At 40.4% G+C, this 25,935-nt stretch overlaps 1 protein-coding gene across 1 annotated transcript in view; it reads right to left on the bottom strand.

Moving 5' to 3' along the window:
- Positions 1–25,044, bottom strand: part of OTC (ornithine transcarbamylase) — a 61,434-nt gene extending 36,390 nt beyond the window's left edge. Inside the window, exons 1-4 of the mRNA XM_015073906.3 lie at positions 24,802–25,044; positions 12,754–12,892; positions 10,971–11,052; positions 1,643–1,730 (exon numbers count right to left, since the gene is read on the bottom strand). Coding sequence (XP_014929392.2) covers positions 1,643–1,730; positions 10,971–11,052; positions 12,754–12,892; positions 24,802–24,878 — 386 coding nt within the window. The 5' untranslated portion in view covers positions 24,879–25,044. The remainder of the gene's footprint in view (positions 1–1,642; positions 1,731–10,970; positions 11,053–12,753; positions 12,893–24,801) is intronic.
- Between the last annotated feature and the right edge of the window lie 891 nt (positions 25,045–25,935).

Here is a 25,935-nt window from a genome sequence, read left to right as displayed (position 1 = left end):
CCTGTGTAGAGCTCCTCTAAGGACTTGCATGGGAATTGTTGTGTGGAGAGCAAACACAGCAAAGAACATGTTTATACTCATTCTCAGCTTTCAACCCACGCTTGGTTATTTGTCTCTTGCTCTTGGGCTCCTGCCCACTCCACCGATTTCCGGGTCCTGAACTTTTTCTGGCTGTCAGTCTGCACCCCTTAACTCTTTATTGGATGTTCAGCCGTTCCTCCAAGTTTATCCTTTTTGCAACCACTACTTCACACATGACTTACCATCATTCGCTTGGTTCTATATGGAAGATCCCCACTGAGACTTCTCCCCTGGATGTGCCCCTGGCTTCATCCCTTAACCAGCTTGTAATATTTGCTTAGGAATGAAGTATAGGTCACTTTTGTGGAGGCAGAAGTATTAGGCAAATGTAACCCCAGTCAGCGGCAGCATATTTGGAAGAAAAACTCGTTTAGGTTTATTTATTCTTTTTGTTCCATGCATCTGGAAGATGAACACAAATGCTTCTTAATACTAACATGGTCCTATCTGATATAATATCACTAAAAGGTCTAAAGATGAGTTATTTCAAATCTAGCAATTCAGAGGAGGTAGATTCTTCAGTACATACGAGGGTAGCTTCCATAAAAAGTAGTGTTGCAAGGACACTTTATGGCATATCATTTTCGGGACAAAGTCATTAGTCTTTGATATCAAGGGTGAAATATTTAAACAAAGACATTTGCTCTGTAGTTCTCATTCAAACATGCTATAATGGTGACAGCATTTCATGGGGAGTCCGGGGGGGGGTCTATATTTCAGTCTTTATAATATAATGGTTAAGAGACTTTTCCTACCTCTACTTCTATCTAGATAGGGGTGAGCTACTAGTGCTTGACAATAGAATGTGTGTGCAAGTGATTGTGTCACTTCCCTGCTAAGGTGAGTTTGAAGCAAGTATCCCATCCCTATACTCTCTTCTCCTAGCTCCTGGCTGGATGTAGACACCCAGGATGACCTTGGACACCACACGTTGAAAATGGTAGAGCCATTCTCATTTGGAGTCCCTGAAAAGCCACATAAATAATGAATATTTCCCTCTTACTAAGTTACTTACTAATGGCTAACATCCACACTATGTTAGCCATTGACATTATAAAATTTTTGTGTCATAGTAGCTAGTACGTTCCTAATTGTTGCACCTCTTTATGCCAATCTATTTGGTTTGTTATAGGATTAAATAAGTTAAAACAATGCCTAGCACATAATAAATGCTCAGTAAATGTTAGCTGTTAATATTATTACCTGCTCTGATGCTAACTAGTTAGTCATGAGTCACTGAACATGTCAGTTTCCCTGGACATCTGTTTCTTCAACTGTAAAATATGAGTCACACTTGATGTTTTCCAAGTTACCCTAAGTTTGAAATTTTTATAATCAGAAACCTCTTCAAATTGCTAAGGAAAAAAAATTATCTTAACCCATAGAAACTGACCAGAGGATGAGGAGAGAGGTATTCAGAGCATCAGGTAAAGAGAGGAGGAAAACAGAGAACAGTACAAAGGATGCTGAGGGGGAAAAACCTTATTTAAAGAGAAGCATATTTCCTTTTTGAAATTTATCAATTCTGAAATAAGCTTTGAAGGGAAGAAGATTTACAAACCGAGCTGTGTCCGTGAGACTTTCATTCACACCCAAATGAATATCTTGCGTGGTAAGAAAACAAGGGTGTCCTCCCAGAAGTGCAAAGCCTACAATAAAAGAAAAAAGGGGGGAAAGCATTTTGAAAAAGAGAACTAAAGTAGAAAACAACATTGGGGTGTCTGGGTAGCTCAGGTTGGTTACGCGACCGACTTTGGCTCAGGTCACGATCTCGTAGTTTGTGAGTTCAAGCCCCGCGTCGGGCTCTGTGCTGACAGCTCAGAGCCTGGAGTCTGCTTCGGATTCTGGGCCTCCCTCTCTCTCTGCCCTTCCCCTGCTCATGCTCTGTGTCTCTCTGTCTCTCAATAATAAATAAACGTTAAAAATTTTTTTCAAAAAAAAAAGAAAACAAAATTATAAGGAATTTGCACCATCTCAATTGAAAAGTCCAAAATTTTAAAGCTCTCTAATGTCTCTGCTAGGAAATTCCCAGGCAGAGCAAAATGAGTGACTGCGAGAGGTAGATAAAATTTTCTGTAAAGACACTCAACTCTCCTTCAGATGGGGGCCCATTTATCTACCCTGTTGTTCAGAACCTTTCAATAATGGGGCATTGTTCCCTTCTGGAAGCTATGCCTGGTTTTGATTCTTTAAAATGTATAATGATGTCCATCCCAGAAAATGGAAAAAGAAAATGTAGTGTGGGATATCATGGATTACAATGGAATACTACTCAGGAATAAGAAGGAATGAACTCTGAATATAACATGGATGAACCTCACGACAATTATGCTAGGTGAAAGAAGCTAGATACAGAAGAGTAGATAATGTATAATTCCATTTATATGAAGACATAGAATAGGCAAAATTACCATAGAGTGGCAGAAATTAAAAGAGTAGTTGCTTCTGGAGAAGGTGATTGTTGAGGAAGGAGCACTGGTGAACTTTCTAGGGTAAGAGGAATGTTTTAAACTTTGATAGAGTTAGTAGGTTTGTAAAAGTTGAGGGGTGCCTGGGTGGCTCAGTCGGTTAGGCATCTGACTTCGGCTCAGGTCATGATGTCATGGTCTGTGAGTTCGAGCCCCGCGTCAGGCTCTGTGCTCACAGCTGGGAGCCTGGAGCCTGCTTTGGATTCTGTGTCTCCCTCTCTTTCTGCCTCTTGCCCCCCTCTCTCTCTCTCAAAAATAAATAAACATTTAAAATTGTTTTTTAAATTGAAAATAAAGTAAGTAGTTGCTTCTGAAATGGAATGAAATAATTCTATTCTACCTATTTTATGCTAGTTAAGAGTGTTCACTTAAATATGCCCAGACTAGGATTTTAGCTAGAGGGTACTATGTTCTGACTCTGGCGATGACTATTCCCAGAGCACTACCATGTCCTAGCACTTTATAAACATTCTTCCATTGAAACTTTACTCTAATAGGAGCACAGTAGATATTATTATAAGAACTTCATAGACAAGGGTTCTGAGAGTCAAGAGTTTAAAAACTTGTTCAAGATTGTTTTTAAGAGCCTATGTATAGCCCTAGGGCTTGCCATAGGGGAGCCAGCCCCTGAGCTAACTTACAAAGGAATTTGCAAAGACAAGACAACATAGTGGAACTGGACTCCGTCTTCTTCATCTGGAAAATGAGGCAATTTGCCTAGAGCCCTTAAGATCCCTTGCGGATGTGATGTGCTACATCCCAGGTAGAATCAGAGAACATGAAACACGCTAACAATCCTACTTGGTATGGGTCCTGTAATAAAGAGTCTGACTGAATTTATGATGTTTAACTGCTACCAACTTTCAAGCCAACCATCACTCTCTCTTCTCCTTCTGCCCTATACCTAGGCAATCTGGTAAGAATGTACAGACACTCCTTCCTTTGGCACTAGCGGGAGGTTCAAACTAAACAAAACCTGGCCAGTGCATGGGAATCTTCACCCCAGCCCCACCTCCTAACCACAAAGCCCAGGACGGTATCATTTTTCCATACTCTGATGCCACTTTGAGACCAGCATGGGAGTCAGTCCTGCTCTACCCAAGAAGCCACATTATGTGAGTAATAAACCTTTTCATACCCTCTTGGTGCTTGTGTGGCATCCTCACTGTCAATAATCAAACCAAATTTTTGTGGAGGGCACATTTTGTCTCTGTGGAGTGACTGCACTAGGCCTTGGCATCACAGCATAGTTCTGAAATTTATGCATTCATTCTACAAAATGTGCCTGGTGCTATTCTAGGTACCGGGAAAAGCATTATAAACAACAGGGCACAAGTGCCTGCTTAGAGTGAACTTACATTCCAATGGGGAGAGAGATAAGTAATAAATTGAATGAGGAGGCGCCTGGGTGGCTCAGTCGGTTAAGTGCCTGACTCTTGATTTTGGCTCACGTCATGATCTCATGGTTCATGGGGTCAAGCCCCACATCAGCACAGAGCCTGCTTGGGATTCTCTCTCCCTCTCTCTGTGCCCCTCCCCCACTCATGCACCCATGCTCTTTCTTTCTCCCTCTCTCTCTTTCAAAATAAATAAATCAACGTTTAAAAAATAAACTGAGCACTGGGTGTTGTATGGAAACCAATTTGACAATAAATTTCATATATTCAAAAAAATAATAAAAAAATTAAAAAATAATAAAAAATAAACTGAATGAATAAATGAAGTATGTTGTATGTTAGATGTTGAGAAGTGCCATAAGAAGAATAGAACAGGGAGGGGAGATAGGGAATATAAGGAATGAGTTGTAATTTTAGTATGGTCGAGGAAGCCACACTGAAACACACCAAACAGTGGAAAGAGCATGTCCTGAGGTCGTCAGGAAGGGTCATGACTGCCGGGTTCAAGGGACAACAAGAAGGTTGGTATGGAAGGTACAGTGTAAGGAGGAGAGCAGTACGAGTTGAGATTGCAGAAGGAAGGTAGAGGGGAAGAAACAACTTTGACTTGTCTGAGTAAGATAGAAAGCCATGGGAGGATTAGAGCAGAGGAGTCACATGATGGACTTATGTGTTAATATAACACCTGTCGTGGGGCAAGGGTGGAAGCAGGGAGACCTGTCACTAGACCTGTCTGCAAAAACCTGGGTGAGAATTGGTAGCTTGGACCAGGATGATAACTGCTGAAATGATGACAAAGTGATTGGATTCTTGATATATTTTGAAAGCAGAGCCAGCAGTCAACTGAACACCTTGCTTCATACCTCACTGGAAAATGTAGCAATCAGAGAACTTCTAGATTCCACCACCCTGCCTCCCTACCTGCCAGCATCTGTACCCATATATTCTACTTCCCTTCCTCTTAAGCATAGATGAACTTGTCATGCCCCGCATACTAGAAGCCACACCCCCTTGTGTACTCAAGAACATTGCTGTAGTAATTCTTCCCTTTCTCCCTTACACTACCTTCGTCATGCATATGCTATTCTCATTTCTATTCTCATTTTTCACGCATTCGAAAAAGGCAAATTTTCTCGTCCCTATTTCTCCCTGCTAAGTATCCCTTTAACTGTTTGCTCCCTTTGCAGCAAAACTTTGTTTTGTCTTTCTCTCTTCAGTTGTCTTTTCTCATTTCCCTCCAACCTATCCCCATAAAGCTTTGGCTCCCCTCCCTCCCAACACTGCACCAAAACTCCTCTCACCGAGGTTACCAATGATACATCTGGTGGCTATTTCAGTCCTCATTTTTCTTGAATTAGCAGAAACAAAGTTGTTCACCACCTTCTGCTTGATAAACTTTCTTCAAACACTGTCCAGGACACCACACCTTCTTGCTCGTTCTCAATCTCCATTGAAGGTTCCTTCTCTTTTCCTGGACTTCTTAATGTTGATGTTCTCCAGGGCCAGTCCTTGGTCCTCTTCTCTCAATCTATACTCATTCCCTCTATAATCATATCCAGTCTCCTGGCCTTAAATACCATCTATATGCTGATGCCTCGCAAATATCTCTAGGGCAAATCTCACTCCCATACTCCAAACTAATAGCCAACTGCCTTTTCATCGTCTTTGTTCATGTGTCCAATAGACATCTCAAACTCAATGCTGCCAGAACTGAACTCTCAATGTCCCCCTCTCTCCTGCTCCACCTAGTTCCTCCTGCTCACAGTTGCTCAGGCAGAAACCTTGAAGTCATCCTTAGTGTCTCTCTCTTACCTGATACATCAGAAATCTTATTGGCTGTCCCTTCAAAATATATCCAGAATCTGTCCCTCTTACCCCTTCCACTGCTGCCACTCTGGCCCTAGCCTCCATGTATTATAGCTACCTACTGGTGGATTCCACTGCTTCTATCTTGTCTCCACCCCCAATCCCTGCAGGTTGTTTTCAATAGAGCAGTCCGAGAGAGCCTTTTAAAATGCAAGTTAGGTCATGTCCCTCTGTTCAAAACCCTGCAAAAATTCCTCATTTCACTCAGAGTAAAAGCCAAGTCCAAATAAGGGAGTACGTTTTGCCCTCAGTTCCAGGAACATTGTTCTCCTTCTTTCCAACACATTATATCACCCGCTTATTTATTATGTCTATCGTTTATTGTCTGTGTCCCCACTAGAACATAAGCTCCAGGAAGGCAGGAATTTTCCTCTGTTTTGTTCACTGGTGTATCACTTTCAGGAACCTAGAATAAATGCTGGTACATAGTAAGCGCTCAACAAATACTTACTGAATGAATGTAGGAGGGATTTTGACTGCAAACATCTAATGCTGTTAACAGAAAGAATGGAATTTTCTATTATGTGTGAAGTGAGCTAATGGAATTGAGTGATGATTATAATCACTAATCACTCTTGAGTGTTAAATCTGTTTCTATATAGGGAACGTCACCTAAGCAAAGGTGAATACTGCACATTCATCAAGAAAGTATTCTTTGTGCACCTACTATGTGCCTCACACAGAGATGAATGTCGCTGAGGGTTGGAGACTATGGAGGGAGGTTTCAGACAAAGTTTAAGACCTCCTGGCAGGTCTGATCCAAGTCATGCTGTGACTAGAAGTCATTGTGCGATAGCAATGCAGGATTGGGTTACTGCCTTTTCATCTCTGTCTCTGTGCTATAAAGAAGATTCACATCAAGCCTGGACTGATGAGGTAGGGGTAGGAAGAGGGATTATAGAAAACATTAAGAATAGGAGTCTGAGCCTTCAGCACTTCTCAAAGGAGATGAGATGGAGCAACATTGCTTCTGAGAAGGAATTTCCTCTGCAATTGTGGTCTCTGGTCACAAAGGAACCTCAGGCCCCAGTGTAAGAGCACAGCTCAAGCATTTGCCAGCTCATCGGACCCGGCTGGTGATAAGCGCTTCAGGAGGGGGTCAGAGGTTCAGAGAAGCCTCCAGGAGCTGCCGTTGCTGAGGAGAGGAGGGTAGAGGGACAGGGCTCTCCTTTCTCTTTACCCTTCATCCAGAGAAGCCTGCTTTTATCTGTCATTTGTTCATGCACTCAAGTTGGATATTTTTGGACAAAGCGTTTTTTCTGTTAATATCTTAATTTCTTCCTGGGAAAATAAGACTACATCTGATTTTGCCCTTTTCCTCACAGGTCCCTGCAAGCTTTGGAAGAAGGGTATAATTAGAATTCATGCACTGGAAATATGAAGGCTCTGAGGGTTCTTGCTGGTAGAACTAAGGCTGTCGTGAACCTCTCTGTGCTTTACTTTCATACCTGCAGAATAGTATCACATTTTTTATATTGTCACCTTTGTAAAGATGATACATTTGAAATAGCTTAGAAAGTGCCAGCTTCTATGTCACCTTGAAAGTGAGATACCAAAGTTAAATAATGAAAAGAACCATCTCTTAGGATGCCCTGTGCATTTTTTTCTATCGGCTACTGCACTTACCGAGATTAATAAATGTATCCGTCTATCTGCTCAATTAATTTGCAATCAAAGAATATAATCATCAGTAGGCACACAGGAGAATTGTGCAGCTTGCCTGGCAGGCATACACAAAAGAGTGGATGAGGAATAAATGATCTACAACTACACACAGCGACGTTGGTACATCTCACAAACATAGTGCTGAGCAAAAGAAACCACACACAAAAGAACATATGCTGAATGATTCCATTTATATAAAGTTCGAAAACAGGCAAAGCTAATCTGTGATGTTAGAAGCCAGGATAATGGTTACCCTTGGGTAGGGGGAATGGCAACTGGAAGGAGATACAAGGGAGGTCTCCGGGGTGCTATTAATGCCCTATTTCTCTATCTGGGTATTAATTACAAGGATGTGTTTACTGTAAGAATTCATCGAACTACATATGCATAATGATTTGTGCACTTTTCTATAAGTGTTTTACACTGAATAAAAAGATTACATGAGCAATTAATATGGCTTAAGTTGGGTGATGAATTTTATTCTGTTCCCTCAGATCAGCAGAAATACTGTTGTATCTCTGCAACTCAGGCTTGGGATAGGATCCTCAAGGACTTTCCTATGAGGAGACTGGCACAAATCTGGGGCAATAATAGACAGTTTTAATAGCATCCCATTTTCGTTCTAAATACCAAGATAACATGAGGCTCCTGGGTGGCCCAGTTAAGTGCCTGACTTCAGCTCAGGTCATGATCTTGTGGTCTGTGAGTTTGAGCCCCACATCGAGCTCTGTGCTGACAGCTCAAAGCCTGGAATCTGCTTCAGATTCTGTGGCTCCCCCCACCCTCTGCACCTCCCCTGCTCATGCTCTCTCTCTGTCTCTCTCTCTGTCTCTCTCTCTCTCTGTCTCTCTCTCTCTCTCAAAAATAAAAAAAAAATTAAAAAAAATTTAAATACCAAGGTAATAGGTTTTGATGGAAAATTGTGCCGAAGGACAACTCATAAGATGCATATATACATTATAAAAATGCCCTGCCATGGTTTTGGTTGAGGTTTACTGTTTCTGTAAGCATTTAACGCAACTACTTACTCTGATTCTCCTACTGTTGAGTTTGGCAGGATGCCATATACAATTAGACCCATGGATACTTATTGAGGTTAATGATGAATACTCTGTGAACCATAACTTTTTATGGTCACGTGTTCCTTTTCTCATGTATTCGTCATAACAGGTTGCAATTTTGTGCTCGTTTCAGAGCACTTCTGTATAGAAAACCATCATTTAACAAAATGCTTAATGCCATCCACAGAAACAATTTTGCTGGAACAAAACATGATAATTACCTGTTCAAATTAAATTAGATATTAAAAAATACATTTAATAATAGCTACCGATCCTCGGTCTGCCATTTATTAGCTGTGTCTGTGGGCCATTTGCTGAACCAGTTTCAGACTATTTTCTTCAATGGTCTTACCCTCACAGAATTGTCATAAGGATTAAGTGAGATAATCCATGTAATTAATGTAGAGCATTTGGCACAAGGTCTGCACCCAAAGGCTTATTAAGTCTTCACTCTTGGTTTTATTAATAGCTTAACTACCATATAATATATATGAGTGGTAAAACTGATCAGTTATTCGGGGATATTTGATATCAAAAATAGCATTTGAGCAGAGAAAAGTTGTATAAAACACCAACAGCTAAGAAAAATTAATTTCAAAAAACTTAAAATTGATAAATGTCCATGTACTAATCAATTATTTTGATGACTTCAAAAAAGAACACCTCTCTTAAGTTCTGACAAAATAAACTCTGCCCAACTCATAGAGGACCGCTGTTGAAAAGGAGCAGAATTTGAGAATTATTGACTTGTTTATGCAATATTCATTTTTCCTTTGCTATATGTCAGATGTCAACATATTTTGTAAAGGGGCCATCTTAAAAGAGCAAAATGTTCTCATCTGTTTTCTTCCTGGGACTTAAAGATCAGGTGACACCTTACATGTTTCCCCTCACCCTCCTTTCTTCGGTCAAGGGGCAAGGGGAGTGCATTAGTAAGAACAATGAAGTTTAGATCTGAATCCTGGTGCTCTTTGTTAAGTAAGTGAATTTACCAAGTCACTTAATCCCTTTGAACTTTATTTTGTTACATATTTGATGAACCTCATTACTGACCATTACAAGGCAAGTATTGCATGAAGTAGTTGTTTGCTTCTAAATCCTAGAAAGCTCTGATACTTGTAGATGGGATGAGCTATTTGAAGAAACAACCAATGTTTTTGTTTGTGGTTCCTCCTACTTGATCCTATCCATTTGTCCATTTGGGCAGTCATTTTATTGATTCAGGGGAGGTCTGATAAAGCAGAAATGCAGAGAGAAAGAAAAGAGGTGGTGTGTGGCTTATAAGTTTAAAAATGGACTTTTTTGAAACATTACAGAGATAATAGCTTAAGAAAAGAGAAATTTTGAGTTTTAATAGCTTACAATTCCAGGCACAAACAGTAGATTTGAAAGACATCTTGGCGAGTCAGAGCCAGTTTTTTCTTCCTGCTTTATCACCTAGCCTCCAATACTGGGAACTGGAAGGGGAAAAAGAGGAGCAAGAGAAAGAAGCAGCAGAAGAAATAAAAAGTGATGGACCTTTGACACTGTACCTGTCGTCTGTCCTCCCAGGCCACGTACTGAAGGGTGGATGCATGATGGACATTTCAGATGAGTTTGGGGAACCCCAGAGCTGATAACATGTGTGTCTTGCCTTTAAGACAGAGTTCTAGGAGGCAACACATGTTATAGTACTCCGTGGCGCCCAGATTGAGGAAGGAAGGATTGAGAAAGCCTTGCAGTTTCTCTGTACACAGGATGGCAAGGAGAACGCCAAGAGGTTGGGAGAGTCAAACCGAGAAATATTTCACGTCTTGTGATGATCCAAGTGCAGCAGACTCCACAGTGAATGGGAGACAGCCAAGGTCCAATGGGGATACGGAAGTCTCAGCAGACTCCAGTGTGGCCATTTGATGATGATGTCCTGCTGACCAATGACCAAACCCCCATAGCCCTAGATGTCTTACTCGCGTACTCTCCGGGACTTAACCATGACTGTGGGGAAAGGGAGAGGAGAACCCAAATTGACAAAGTAAACCCTGAAATGACTGAGGATTGCCTAACATTGCGAAGATTAGGTTTCCACCATCCTGCAAAATTGGTACAGGCTAGAGAAAATCCTTTACGTGTTGGGAAAATACACATTTCTTGCCCACGTGAGTTTGAAGGCTGAGAATTTGTGTCCACTCACATTTTCTACTGAACACGAAAAGCTCTTGGAGACTTCTAATCCAGTGTTCATGGAATTCCTACAGATGACACTAACCTTTCTGCTTACAGCTTCTTTGAGAATTGGAAAGAGCATTCAGAGGCTTGCCCTGCTACTCCCAGTGACAGTGTTTTCCCTTTGTGGTTGTTAAAGAGACACAAATTCCCCCACTGGATGATTCCTCCCAGATCCTCACCCTCTGGCCCCCTCTTCAGCACAAGTGTGACCTTGTCGGTGGACTCACCTGTTTCTGTGGACAGTCTTGTTCGAGTACTTCTTTTTTCAAAAATCATGCCTAAGGACTTCCCTTGTAATAAAGGCAAATACTGAAAATTAAGGACAAGAATACAATTAAAATGAAAAGTATATTTAATATCCAGTATCAAAGATTATGTTTCAAAAGTTATTCCTTACATTATCAGAAAATGTAGAATAACTAATCACTGCTTCCATCCAAATAAGCACTCAAAATGTTACTGTAAAAGTGCATTTAAAGTGATTTTTTGTCATGGGGCACCTGGGTGGCTCAGTTGGTTAAGTGTCCAACTTCAGCTCAGGTCATGATCTCACAGTCCCTGGGTTTGAGCCCCGCATCAGTCTCTGTGCTGACAGCTCAGAGCCTGGAGCCTGCTTCAGATTCTGTGTCTCTCTGCCCCTCCCCTGCTCTCACTGGGGTGTGTGTGTGTGTGTGTGTGTGTGTGTCTCAAAAATAAAATAAAAACATTTAAAAAATTTTTAAAAAGTGGTTTTTGTCATGTTCTGTACAAATAGGAGGAAGGGAACAAGAACTACAGATAATGGGCATGTAATTCCAAAATATTAGTTGCTCTGGGTTCAACCTGAACACTTGTTCTGAAGTATGTTAATATTTCTTACTGGAACCGTCTTTTTACCTAAATCCATGGAAACCCCTATCAATGTTCAATGACCTTGAAGATGCTTGGTTCAGAAGTGTTTTCTCAGCTAGAAACAATGCTGCTCTGTCACAACATGGGGCAGTAAGACTCCTAAGGATGAAGCCCCAGCTACACTTTTCTCATGCATCCTTGTGGGAGCACAAAGGCTTTGTTTCTAGAAGTCTTTTGGAAACAATCTGGAGAGTTTGGGTGTGGGGTGGGGCTTTTCCTTCTTCCTCTTCTGTAGATGGACTTCCTGATAGGGTGAGTTCTGGAACAAATAGATTCCTGCCAGCTAACTCTTCTTACACATGAAGTATGAAGAACAGGCCTGGGATCTTGGGGGACCTTTTCTGCTTATTTCAGGTCTTCTATGGGAATGTCAACCCATAGCACTTGGAGTCACTCCTGTTCTCAGAACTTGGAGAGCTAGTGAACTAGATTAAGAAAATCAAGGTTGTGTAAACCTTTCTTGGCCTGGCACCAGCTCTTTAAAGTGCTTTTGAACAAGCTTGGAACACGTATGCTTTCACAATTAAGCGGTCTAAATGAGACTGCTGCATGAATTAAGCATGTTTCAAACATAAATTGCTCAAAATGCAGAATAATGCTTACAGCTAAGCACCATATCCCATCTCTTCTCCTACTTGGTTACCACTTAATTGTTTCCTTGCTAATCTGAATTATTTTCAACACGGTAACATCACTGTGAATTTTTGGACATTATCCTAATAATCATATATCTGATATTCATCCACAATTGAAATTTGTTGCCAGGAAAAAAAAAAAGTATTGTCCTTATTTTTAACTTGATAGAAAACACACAGAGAAAAGAATGAAGGTATAAAAATAATATCTTTCCAGAGAAATGATTCCTTAGGTTCTGATCCAATTAATAATGAATTTCAACATTCCACATGAGAGAAGCACAATGACTTGTCATTGAATAACTGATTTTTATGCTTTGTATACACCTGTACACTCAGTGATAATCAATTACCTTGACTGTGTGGTTTCATTACTTAGCTACTGTTTAGGAATTTTAATATATTTTCTTTTCCCTCTTTCTTTGGAAAGGCTGTCTTTAAAAGGGCTGGTAGTAGGGGAAGGTAAAATGAAAATGCTACATACCTCTCCTTTATGTTTTATCCTCAATTTTAGATCTGACGATAGCCATAACATATACTTAATTTCTTCTCCTGTAAAGTCCTTTAGAGTGAGGAGGTCACGACCCTTCAGCTGTACTTTATTTTGTAGTGGCTGTCCACATCTACACAAAAGAAAAAAGAAAATTCAAGAGAAATAGATATTTAAGAAAAAGACCCCATTGAACTGGGGTGACTCGGTGTTCGATTCTTGAAACAAAGCGTAGAAAATCACATGTAGCCTCATGTGTTCCTGCAAAGTGCTAACGCGCTAAAATTGATAAGGCTGTGGTTTCCTTTTTTTTAAATTTTTTATTTAAAAAAATTTTTTTTAATGTTTATTTCTTTTTGAGACAGAGAGAGACACAGTGCAAGCAGGGAAGGGGCAGAGAGAGAGGGAGACACAGAATCCGAAGCAGGCTCCGGGCTCCGAGCTGTGAGCACAGAGCCCGACGCGAGACTCAAACTCACGAACCGTGAGATCATGACCTGAGCTGAAGTTGGACACTTAATTGACTGAGCCAGCCAGGAGCCCCTCCATTTTTGATATCCAATATTTTGGATGTGGAGAGAAAAGAAAAATTTGAGGAAAGAGGTTGAATTCTTATTTGCTGGGAATAGCCCTCTTGGTGGCTTAGCCACTTACTAGTAGTGCCACTTCAGGCAGGTTGCCTAACCTCTCTCTGCACCTCGATTTCTCACCTAGAAAATGAGTATAATAATCTTATAGCATTGTGAGGATGGAATGATTTAATACATGCAAAGCAGACGGTGTCTGGCATAGAATAAGCACTTGATAAATTTTAGCTATTATTATTGAAATCATTAGATTATATGAACAGAATTTATAATGTCCATACCATAGAAAACATTTTCATTCTTTTTCCTCTACCACCCTTCAAATCTCTTCTTTGGAGATTTGTTCTTTACTTGTCCCTGGTCAAATACAATGGGCCTTGTGGCTTTTCTGGTAACTTTCAGAAAATTAAAAAAAAAATACTCTGTGCTTACTTTATTCCCTCCAAAGAGTCTTAGTAAAATAATGCATAATAATAATAATGATTTTTTTTAACTCTAAGAAATGTACTGCAAGATGCCTGATTCAAGCCGGCCTCCTCTAAAGGGACGAGGGACCATGAATTGTTTCCTCTATTTCCCACCTTTAGTCGCTCCAAGTAAAGCCAAGGGAAAGTGAGGAGTTAAGGGTCAGGCAAAGTCTGATTCTGTTCTAGCAATTTAGCATTGGCCTAGGTGCTTAAGGCTGACACTTTATCTTCTGGGGTGCTTTTGAGGGTCCTTGGGAGAACTCTGTCATCACTGGAAATTTCTCACAATAGTCCTTGGTGGTGGACAATTACATTTCTCCTGCCATCCAAGGGAACACATCCAGACTCCTTTCACAGAGATCTCCCCACCCTTCGGGAGGTCTCTTGGCCATCATGTGAAACAATACCATGCTAAGTCTCTTTCTCAATCTGTATTGGTTCATGGGAATCCCTTCATGTACTTTGCTCTGATAAAAGTCCGTTTCTTTCCAGTATGAACGCATCTCTTATTCTGCCATCAAAACAGTGAGGCAGCCTGTCCCTCTTACTCTAGATTTCCTAGGTAGAGACTTGAAATTGGTGTGCAGTGTCCCCAAGCTCTCCTGTTGAACCTATCAGTGCCATTGGAGCCACGTTCCCTAGGCTTGAGTTGAGGGAAGAGTACCTCTCCCCGTCATATACAATGGTAAGACTTTCAAAAACTTCTTCCAATCTACGCCCATCTCTTGGTTTCTGCAATACATTTTAGAAGCTGGAAGTGGTCACCAGTGGGTTGCAAGACTAATTCTTGTGTATCTCCTTTGCTCCTGTTTTAGTGGCATAGCATCTCGCTTTGGAATGAGGGAAGAGAAAACACCTATTGGGCCTAAGCAGAAACCGAGATGGAAAGAGTCCCATTTTAACACTTTGTTACATTGTGATGGCAATAATTATTTTGGGGGGTAATCAGTATCTAAAATTGAAAACATTTATTCTTTTGTTATTCCTAGTGTTATCTCTATTTAACAATAATTATATTATATGCCATTAGAAATTGTGAATAATGAAGGGCAAATTGTGGTTCACCACATGGGCTAAACATTAATTTTACTAGAAGCAGAACCATTGTCACAAAATGATCATGCTTGAATTCTAGCTTAAGAAAAGAGCTTGTGCTACTTGAGATGAAGAGTCAATTCTCTGGTGGGAATTTCTATATGTCTTTTTGCAATGGTGACAAGATAGGTACGAAAATCACAAATTCACTCAATTTGTTGTTTCCACTGCATGACATCAAATAACTTAGACAAAAGAATCTTTCACTAAACCCCCAACTTTCTGGCAGAGTTGATTGGTTCGTTTAGTCTTCTATAGGTAAATATTTTTTTCAGTTGATTTTTTGTGACATTAAGCCCTTCAGAGATTCTAGTTAGTAAGGAAAGGAACTTCCATAAAGATCGAAGTTTTGTGAGTTAGTTGGCTAATGGTTGATTGATTGATTGATTTAACGTAGGATACCAATACCGTATTCAATCCGTAGAAATTAGTGTTTTCAGCTTGTATGTGGATCAAAATTTTGGTCAACATTCCTGCTTCAAAGATGTACCATAATCTTCAACTTGTAAAAATATGTCATTCATCTACTCTCTAAATGGAAATTTCTTTAAGGCAGTGGTCCACAATTTATTTTTATTATAGACCCATAACATAAAACATTTTGAACATGGATCCACAATGTATGTTTGCTTATTTGTATATGTGTTACTACCCTGGTAGATTGTGTAAAAAACAGAACACAAAAAAATGTAAAAGTTTAGATGAAGGAGAACCAAAATTTTAAAAGTAAATTCGTAAATATACAAAAAATATTTTGCTGGCTAAAGACGTTTTAGAATAGACCTTCATTTTCTTCCTTCCATTAGAACTCTAGTAAAAATCTTAGAAAACTATGTCCAAGACTTGGATGATAGTATTCAGAAATTTGAGAACTTTAAAAACATGGCCTTTAGGCAGAAAATGTGTTTTTACATTTGCATTTTGGTTATATGTCTGGTTCTGATGTTAATTACTGATAATACTAAGCAACACTTGGAATATACAAGTACCGATATTGTTAAGAAGTAAACCCTTTGACTGATATTGATGAATTGTTTAGAGTCAACTGGACCTGGGGTCTGTAAACAGTTTATCATGTCTGGCCTGAAATGGAGGCATGGCAGCTTAAACTTTCCCAATTCACATTGAGGGCATGTTTGAAAATATTTTTTTCTTTCTGGAATGAGGTCCAAGTAAGATAAAATCACAGAAGATAAACTCTCCTGACTGTGTGTCTTACAATAAAGCATTAATATTCCATGGCTTAAGACTTCCTCCAGTATTATTTTTAACAGAGAAAAAAACTTTGCTGGAAACCCCTGCTCCCTAGGATTTAAGAAATGTGTGAAACACCACTAGAGTTGGTAAACTCACATCCATTGACAACAGGAGAAACCACTGGTATGCTAATTTTGAGGACTTCTTGCCTAGAGCTTAAGTTCAGACTTCTGGCAGTTTTAGAGTCCACAAAAGCTGAGTCTCCAAACTGCAAAACTTAAAGGATTGAACACCCTCCCCGCCTCTCAGCCTTTGCAGGCTTGTGTCGTGTCTATCTACTTCCTTCTTTTTTTTAATTTTTTTAATGTTTATTTATTTTGAGGGAGAGAGAGACAGAGTGCAAGCTGAGGAGAGGCAGAGAGAGAGAGGGAGACACAGAATCTGAAGCAGGCTCCAGGCTCTGAGTTGTCAGCACAGAGCCTGATGCGGGGCTCGAACCCACAAACTGTGAGATCATGACCTGAGGCAAAATCGGACTTAACTGACTGAGCCACCCAGGCACCCCTCAATCTACTTCCTTCTAAATACTCTTGGGACTACAAGTTTTATTCAACAGAATATCACGGATCTTGGAATTGTGGTAGTGGTTGGTGGCGGTGTTGAATCTCAGAGAAAAAGAACTGAAAAAGGAAAAGAAATTATGCATGGAACTTAATTTTTCTCCTGGGTTCTCATGAAAGGAAGCAGGAAAATAATGGTCAAAGAGGAGACTCAACAACACCTTCAACTACTGCAGAAAAGCTCCAACTTTCAGCTCTCTAAACAGAAGACAGACTAGGAGAAGTAAAAAGTCTCGGGGTCTTTCTCAGATTTGTCCTTATACTCGAAGAAGTTGGGATTAGGGTTGGGTTAATGTTCTACTGTTGGGATTGCATTGTGAGATGCATCTCTTGTTATTTCTCCATTGACAGACTCAAATTTAAAAATAAAAAGAAGACACCAACATCCTGCTGGAATCTTCCCTTTTTGTCCGGACCTTTCATTTAAAAATGTGTATAGCAACAGAAACCTTATTTCAAATTCTCTTTCTTAGAGCACAAGTAATCAGAAGAATAACTCTTTGTGACTTCAATCTCCATACGGCAGCCACTGATAATATTGCCTTCACTTTTGTTGTCCTGGGATAGCATCTCCAATATATGTTAGCAGATAAGCTTTAAAAAAATACAGATGAGGTGCCTGGGTGGCTCAGTAGGTTAAGACTCTTGATTTCAGCTCAGGTCATGATCTCACAGTTCGTGCGATCATGAGATCAAGCCCCACATGGGGCTCTGTGCTATCAGCACAGATTCTCTCTCTCCCTCGCTCTCTACCCCTCCCCCACTCATGCCTGCGTGTGCACACATGCTCTCTCTTTCTTTTTCATACTCTCTTTCAAAATAAATAAACACTTTTTAAAAACCATAAAATGCAGATAGTTCTGGCTTTGCATAGTAGTATGGGACTGTAAATGACCATTAAATCTGCAACCATGCAAAGCAACTTTATTAATAAGTGGGAAATATCACAATTGTTCTGTGACTTTTAATTTTTTGTCAAAACATTTAGTACTCTCCTTTTGTCAGTTATAAATGAGTAGGGAAATGAAAAAATTAGCAAAAGTGAAATATATTTATTTTGCCATAATTTAAAACATTAGAAGCATTGAGAATTATAGTGTTTTATTTTTTGTAAAAAATGGTCAAGAGTAGTTTGAACCATGCATGCAGTCTTCTTATTATATAGCATATGTTATAGAGCAAACATCTTGTCTATGCTTTGGTGAATTGCCATACTCTCTACGTTTGGATCACCTGCCAACATTTTATCCTTTGCACTTTCAATATTATAAATTATCTCTGAGAATTCATTTAATGTGAAGTGCTTTGCTGGTGTCACTTCCTCTGGAACATCTTTACACTCAGTGTCACAACTGCTTTCCTCATTTATGTCGGTAAGTTTGTCTTCACTAAGTTCCTCTGGCTGCATAGCTGCAGCCTTTCAAACAATTAGCAGGGTCAACAATACCACCATAAACTATTTCTTCTATAAATGCATTCCCATTTGATTCAAATTTTACTGCCAGTGTTGTGGGTTTTTTTTTTTTAATTTCTCTTCTGTACGTTGATCTCTGTCAGACAATTCCTCCTTTCGATTATTCATTTTTATAAAGTGGCACCTAAGCTTATCAGTGGGAAAAAAGAAGGCATCGCAACCACACTCGTTGTTGTTTGTAGGTAAACTGAATAACAGATGCCCAGTGAGCAACCACCAAAACTTTGAAAGAAGTCATGCAATTGGTCATTGATCATGATGTGCAGCTCTCATTTACATAGTGATTTGTGGACAAAAGAGCGAGCAGTGAAGTTTTTCCTTTATACAACTGCTCACAATTAATATACTATGGCAGCTGAAATCAACAGTGTACTCAAAAGACTGGTGTTATTTGACTCAACTGTGCTAATTGAAATCTCTGCATATTGGGACCGTGCAAAGGAAGGACTGCCTGTGCTCCAAAGGCTTTCTCATTGCAGAACTCTTCACATACCATTCTTTCTGTCCGGAACACTCTCCCCTCAGCTCTTGATGCTGGCTTTCTCAGCCTTAGGCCAAGGGCTTAAACACCACCTCCTGGGAGATTCCTTCCCTGACAGTGTTGAGTAATCTCCGCTTTGCCTTCATGTTGTTCATGCTACTTATCATAATTTTTAAATATGTATTTATATGTCTGTTTATATTACTTACTTTTTATCTTCCCATTAAACTATATGATCCATGATGGCAGGGATCCTGCCTGTTTTATTAATGTATACCCAGTGCTTATTACAATGTCTGAGATATAGTAGGTATTCAATAAGTATTTCCTAGGTAAATGGGCGAATGAATGATATTACGTGTCGGGACAAAAGTAAAACAATTTGTATAAGAATGAATTCAGCAGATTTCTGAGAATTAATTTAGAGAGATTTTCCATGATGGGTTTTCAATGTCCTTATGAAAGTCTGATGACAAAAAAAAGACACCAAGAGCCCCCCAAACAGAATTAATGTTGAGGGAAGAGCAAGTATGGGCTGTAGCCTAGGCTGAGCACAAGGCCTGAGTGTCATGGAGGAAAACTGATTGTGGCCTAGGGTGTTGCTAAAGCTGAAATTCCCCAGGGCTCAATGACTCTGGTGTAGTATTTGCACTCCTGGGAACAATAGTTGGACATACGCACATGAAGCAAAAGCATTATAATAACCTCGGAACTCAGGCACAGCAGTCTGAGTCAAGTGCAAAAACCTGGAAGACTGGTGAGAGGATCTGGTGGGACAAACTTTTGCCCACAGCACCCTGAGAGCCAAACCCAAAGTACAGTAATAGTGAACTATACCAATACTTTGGTTCCCTCTCTCCACAAGCCCCTTTTATACTAAGTCCCCAGGGCTCTTGGGGACAAAAAGGGTAGAGAGGTAGATACTGTACATCTGGTTATCATGGTATGTGAGTGATTAACTGGAAATGTTTTTTAATTGCATCTCAACCAGTGAAGGGGAGTCATACTGTTTACACCATTGAAAAATCATTAGACTAGTCACCGCCTTTCTCTGTTCTATCCAGGAGGTGGGGCAGGAAGTGTTCCCATAGGAAAAATTGCTGCTTTTCATAGATATCAGGAACTAACCAGGAAAATTTATCACTGGAAGGAAAGCAAACACAATGGTTCAAGTTTAAGTTCCTATCCTGTTTACTGTCTCCTCATAGACCTCCTCTTGGCTCTGAAATGGAGCTGCCACACCTCTTTCCTAAGCTGCTTAAAATGTAGAGAAAAGCAGAAGAGGTCCGCAGTTGTACCTTTGTTGAAACACCTCTGCCGTAGGCCTCCCCCCGCTTTTTTCCTGGTCTATGTCAAGCATTTCTGGCTTTCTGGTGATAAACCCACACGCAAATTATCCAGCTAAAACCACTGGCATAAATGGCTACTTATAGAGACCTCATGCTTCAGTTGGAGGCAGCCTATCCTGGTTCTCGAGTGCCTGAACCAGGGCCAGAATCACTATTTTAGTGTTCCCATAAAAATACTTGGTTTTCTCGTACACATAATAGGGAGGATCCAATACTGGATGAAACAATGGGAACCGCGTACAGATTTTCTGTCAAAACTGTCATTGCAGTCTGGTTAAAGCCAGAGCTTTTGAAAAAGGCAAGACTAGTTCCTTACATTAATTGTATCCCTGGAAGAAATAATTACAGAGATTTCTCAGCCCCAAATCACTGAATGCTAAGAAGTTAAGCCAAGGTAATAGTAGATCTTTGTATTAGCTTTACCCAAATATCTTCCTAGCTAGAAAATGGAAGCATATTCTGTATTGGCAGAATAAAGCCTTTCATTGCAAGAGTCTGCGTTTTCTAACTCTGGTAAATTGTTTGGAGCACGGGAGGAGACCTGGATGTGTTCCCTTGTATAATTGTATTTTGTTGGAAGAGAAAGTGCTTGATTTGAGTAAAATGTGGTCAGTCAGAAACAGACTGCCAGAATAGGAAAAAAATTCAGTGTTAAATGATATTTTGATTCCCATGGAAAATTTGAGATGAAGACTTTATCTTCTGGAGGCATAAGGGGGTAGTCAATGGGCCGTATGGCTGAGATTTTTGTGTTTCTTTAATGTTGCAGATTGATGCAACCATTAAGGCATATGTTCTTGGTTTTATTTTTTCTTTCTTTACTAAGATATCTTGGCTGTATTTTAAAAAAGGATACTGTGTAAGGGTAGAATGGCCAACTTTATCAGTTTGGAAGGATCAAAATAATCACAGCAGTGGAATAAAAACAGCAGTGGTTTTAATTATTCAAATTCTAGTCCTAGTCAAACTTTGACCTCGGGACGATCACTTTCCATCTTTGGCCTCAGTTCTTTATCTGAAAAATTAAGAAAATGAACTTACAATCAGGGATCTGTCTTGTCTTTGTCTTCCGCAACATTCGTGAAGTTTATAAACACAAGATTTCCCATAGGCCATACTGGAGCCATCCGAATTCTCAGTGGCCTGCCTTTAATTTCATCCCTTTTTGCCATCTCAATATTGGAATGCATGCAAGGGAGACTGACTTTACCTTCACAAAACCCTTGAATCTCATCCTACTGATTTGAAAAAAAAAAAAAAAAAAAGCACAAACGGTCCAAATTTCTTTACTTTATTAACAATAATAGTTTATTACTAAAAATTGACTTGCAACCTTTCTCACTGTTGCCACATGCTCACATGTGGTATAAATCACTGTTGTAATGGGGGGACTAGGTGGTTCCTAAGATATCTTAGATCGTCAGCCTTCTAAAATGGTGCAACTTCCGCTCATCTGAAAAACGAAGCAGGCTCGCTTTGTGCAGACCTGCTATTATAGGTCTGGAACCCTGACACTGTTGAAAATCTGTAGCTGCCCTACTTCTTCTATCTTAGTTAAATCACTACATTACTGAAAATAACAAACCGGAAATAAACCCAAATTTTATTGTTGGCCAAGGGAAATATCATGACCCCCTTCCACGCCTGATCTCAGACCCTGTATAGTTTTGTGAAGCCGGGAAGTATGTTTTTAACAGGGCATTCATTTTCAGTTAGGACAGAAGTCGTGACTAATCACAGAGGACTGTTTTCTCTCCTCTAGGCAAGAGCACGGATGGCCTGTAATCACTTCATCGGTGTGTCCACACGCGTACAGATAGCATGGGTGTGGGATGAAGGGAGCATAATGAGTTATGTAAGCCCTTAGAGAGGTCTGGAATGAAATACCTGAAAACCAGTCACCTCCGCTCCAATCCATAACCTCCACAAAATTGGGTGGCTTAGCTCAATATTCTCTGAAGAAATTTCTATTTGTGAGATGAAATTGAACTGCACTTACAAATTGGTCTTCTCTGATAAAGAAAGAGATTTTTTTAGTGATTTCTTTAAAAGCTCTAAGTGGTTTCCCTAATAGGCAACAAATCACAGGACACTGTCTATTATCCAAACACCGCCAGGCTCTAGAGCCTTGTTTGTGAGATGAAAAGCCTATGGATTGGGTCTTCTCGGCAGTCTTGGTGTCTGATCCTATTGATTTGGGGGGAAAAAAGAAATAATAATTGACGAAAAATGATTGATTCAGGAGGCTGCATGAATGGTTTCAGCCTCACTTAAGCTGTTATTTTTATCCTGTCCATGGCAATATGGCTGCTCACTTCAAAACGGTGCGGTACCTGTTTTATGGCATTGCCAAACACCGACCACACATTTCTTATCACTCTCTGGTGTTAAGGTCACATGGTATATTCTGTAGCAAGGTCCCTCCACCCTTCCCAAGAGATATGGGTCGGGGGTGGGGGGAAGAACTCGACTCCCTGTGGAAGGCTGAAAGTCAAAGTACAATACAGGCAGAGTTGACTGGGAGTTTTCACTGTTGTTGAGAGGTCATCAAAGGCCTTAGGTCTTACTGGACCTCAGCAAATCTGAATTCATCTAGCTGGCAAGTAGCACGGCTAACGAAAAGAGTTGGAAAGAAAAATACCCACGCCGCATGAGAACAACACCGTTTCAAAGTCAGCCCATTTTCATGAGAGGCTTATGCTCTTAAGTTTCTAATGGCATGAGTGATTCGAGGCTCTCATATTTTCAAATAGTAGGTACAGATTTGGGCTGATTTAGCTAGGCTTTAGCCTCAGCCCCATTCACTGTGAGAGACAGCTAGCCAGGACTTTGAGAATTATGGTCTGACTACTGGATGTAGATGACAGCATATTAGTAAATACCAAAGAAGCCTCAACATTTGGCAGATGTTTTAGTTCCAAACATTTAATTTGTGACCATTATTTAAAAAATCTCTCGTGGTTGGTGGGTTTGAGCCCCGCATTGGGCTCTGTGCTGACAGCTCAGAGCCTAGAGCCTGCTTTGGCTTCTGTGTCTCCTTCTCTCTCTGCTCCTCTCCTGCTTGCACTTGCTCTCTCTCTCTCTCTCTCTCTCTCAAAAATAAACATTAAAAATCAATAATCACTGTAATTTTCAAAGAAGAGTAGAAGTTTAAGTTTCAAGCTTTGGCTGTTCATTCAGGTGATTATTTTCAGCTCAGTGATGATTCTTTGTTAAAAACTATGGGAAAAAATGTCATCAAACTGTTATCTGATGTAATGCAGTGACATGGAATAATAAAATAATGAACATTGGTCTGTCACTTTACAGTTTTCACGCGCATTATCTCGCTGATTATCACTAGACTGTGACTTCATGTGTCTGGTATGAAGTACCTTCTTTGCCACTGTATCTCCAACACCTTGCAAGGAGCATGGCTCGGAAGTAGGTGCTCAATAAGTATTTATTAAACGAATGGTTGAACCACCTTGTGATGTAAGCAGAGCAGGTATTACTCTTTTTCCCATTTTATAGGGGAAGCAACATTACAGAAAAGTTTAACGACTTGCTCAAGGTGATAGAGCCAGAAAGTGGTGGTACCAGGCCTTGAATCTCGTTCTTTAGACTCCAAAACCTGAGATTTCCTCCACATACTTGGGTTATGTGGTCAAACTCTAGTACTAATTGGTAAACCCCAGAATTTCTCTCGGCCTCATAAACCTTCTCTGTAAAATAAGAGAAGGCTAATAATATTCTGTGGCTCTGACGTCCCACCTAGGTCTAATACTATGAGCTCAATTTACAGTATCATTTACAATGTCATTCTGGCTTCTGAGAGTCTTCTATTCACCAAAGAAATGGTGCTAATGATACAGTCCAGAGAGGTCAGAGCTGTCAGGTGGCCCAGAGGAGGGACTCAGGGCCACTGTCAAAGACCCACTTAGTCACAGTGGGAGAAAACTTCAGACAACTTCAGACTAGAAGCTTCTCCTTTTAGGAAGTCAATAAGGTTGTTTTGAGGTTGGTTGGAAAGAGTCTCTGGGAAAATTCTATGTGATTGTTAACATGCAGTTACTCTAGAAGCTTTCTGGCAACGATGTGCACATTTGATGGCCTTGCTTCCTCAGTTAGCTAGTTGCCCCTATCCCCTTCCCCACAGACACACCCCACACCACCCCCACTGCGTGCTCAATAACTATAAAGCAGGATGTAACTCATAGGAAGAATTCACTGGAAACAGCCGCCTTTCACATGCTACCAAGTATTTCAGGGATAGATTCCAAACATGGATTTTGTTTTAAAAATTTCATTATCCTCATCACGCATAAGGCTCCTTGGCAGCAGCTTTGTAAATATTTATCTGGTTGTTATTTGGGGTCTCATTTTTTTAAGAACTGATTAATCCCCACTCCCTAGAATGATGTATTATTTTCAAGCAAATCCAAATACAAGCTGAAGACCCTGTGCAAATTGGTTCTAATTTTTCTTCAGCCAGGATCCCGTTTAGAATGTACACAAACGGAAGATGTCAAGAACATTTAGCCTGTTACACCCTAGGAGGTTAGTGACGCACCCCCGCGCCCCCTGCTCCCAGCCTGCTCTGAAATCTGATTAGAGGGGACTGAGAAATGAAGGCTCACCTGGAATTAGAGACAGCTGTCTCAAATAAGGGTAGAGCCTGGCACTAAACCCTCCAAAACGACGCCTTTTCGAGGCTGTGCTCCTTTGCAGAATAGAACTTCAGTTATCACCATAGTTCCTAAGTCAGACTCCAATCTCTGGCCATCACTTACCGAAAATTTCGAACCACGAAATTGTGACCATTTCTAAGAGCTGCCTTGTTCAACAGGGTCCTCAAATTAAACAGCATCTTCTTTTGATAATGAAAAAGATCACTGTATGCTCTTGAAAACGCCTCACCAAGGTCGACAGACAGTGGGCTCCACCTAAAAGCTAAGAATGCTTTCAACTGCAGTGAGAGAGCAAAGGTAAAATCACCCTTCAACTACCTTATCAAATTCCCCTGGTTAGAGATACTGCAGGTCAGGGTACAGGAATGCCTGCACTTTAAGCCAAGCTCCACCACTGCGTGTGTGTGCGTGTGTGTGTGTGTGTGTGTGTGTGTGTGTGTCTGTTTAGAAGGAATCCTGATTCTTTTGGTGACCAGAGTCCTCATTTTTCATAATATATTTATGCTGTCACATAGTTGCACAAAATCAATTGACAAGTACTCATTGGGCGTATAATATATGCAGGGCGTTGCAGTGCTGGCTGCTGTAAAGGTACATAGAAATAACCCACTGAGAAAATGTGAATCGTCAGTGCAGAACCCCAGATGTAGACATGACAACCCGGAGTATTTCCAACGGTATTTCATTTGTAACTCTAAGTCTCAGCTTTCCCGCAAAAACAAACAGAAAGAAATGCCCCAGAGCTATTTTTGTGGTGGCAAAAAGCTGGAGTGGGGAGGTATAATAAAAAGATCTCAGTCCTGGAGCTCCCATTGTGCCTTGCACATAGTAGGTCTTCGATAAGCAAGTAGTTGCTAATTAATTCTAGCAGGAACCCACAATCAGTAGAAGTGGGGAGGGGGTACCATACACTCCTCCCCTGGTAGCCTCTCCAGATCACTAAGAGGTCTTCCAATGCTTTACATTTATTCATTCATCCACAGTTATAAATCAGATATTTTCAAAATCCGTTCTGTGTCAGATATTGGACTAGGCTGGAACTTCAGTGAAGGAAGATGATCTCACTGTCACAGAGTTTGCAGTTCAGTAAGTGTGATAATATTTGTAAATAAGCATACATAACACAAGCCCGTAGGAGAGGTCCAGATAAAGCGCTACCATATCACAGGGAAGAAAAAGTACTCTAAGCTGGGAAGGGTGGGAGGCAGGAAAGAAAGGGCTGCATCTTCTGATCAA

This window comes from Acinonyx jubatus, chromosome X (genome assembly GCF_027475565.1).
Source record: "Acinonyx jubatus isolate Ajub_Pintada_27869175 chromosome X, VMU_Ajub_asm_v1.0, whole genome shotgun sequence".
Lineage (NCBI taxonomy): Eukaryota > Metazoa > Chordata > Mammalia > Carnivora > Felidae > Acinonyx > Acinonyx jubatus.
Note: the sequence above shows the minus strand (reverse complement) of the source record. Positions and strands in the feature narration are given on the sequence as shown.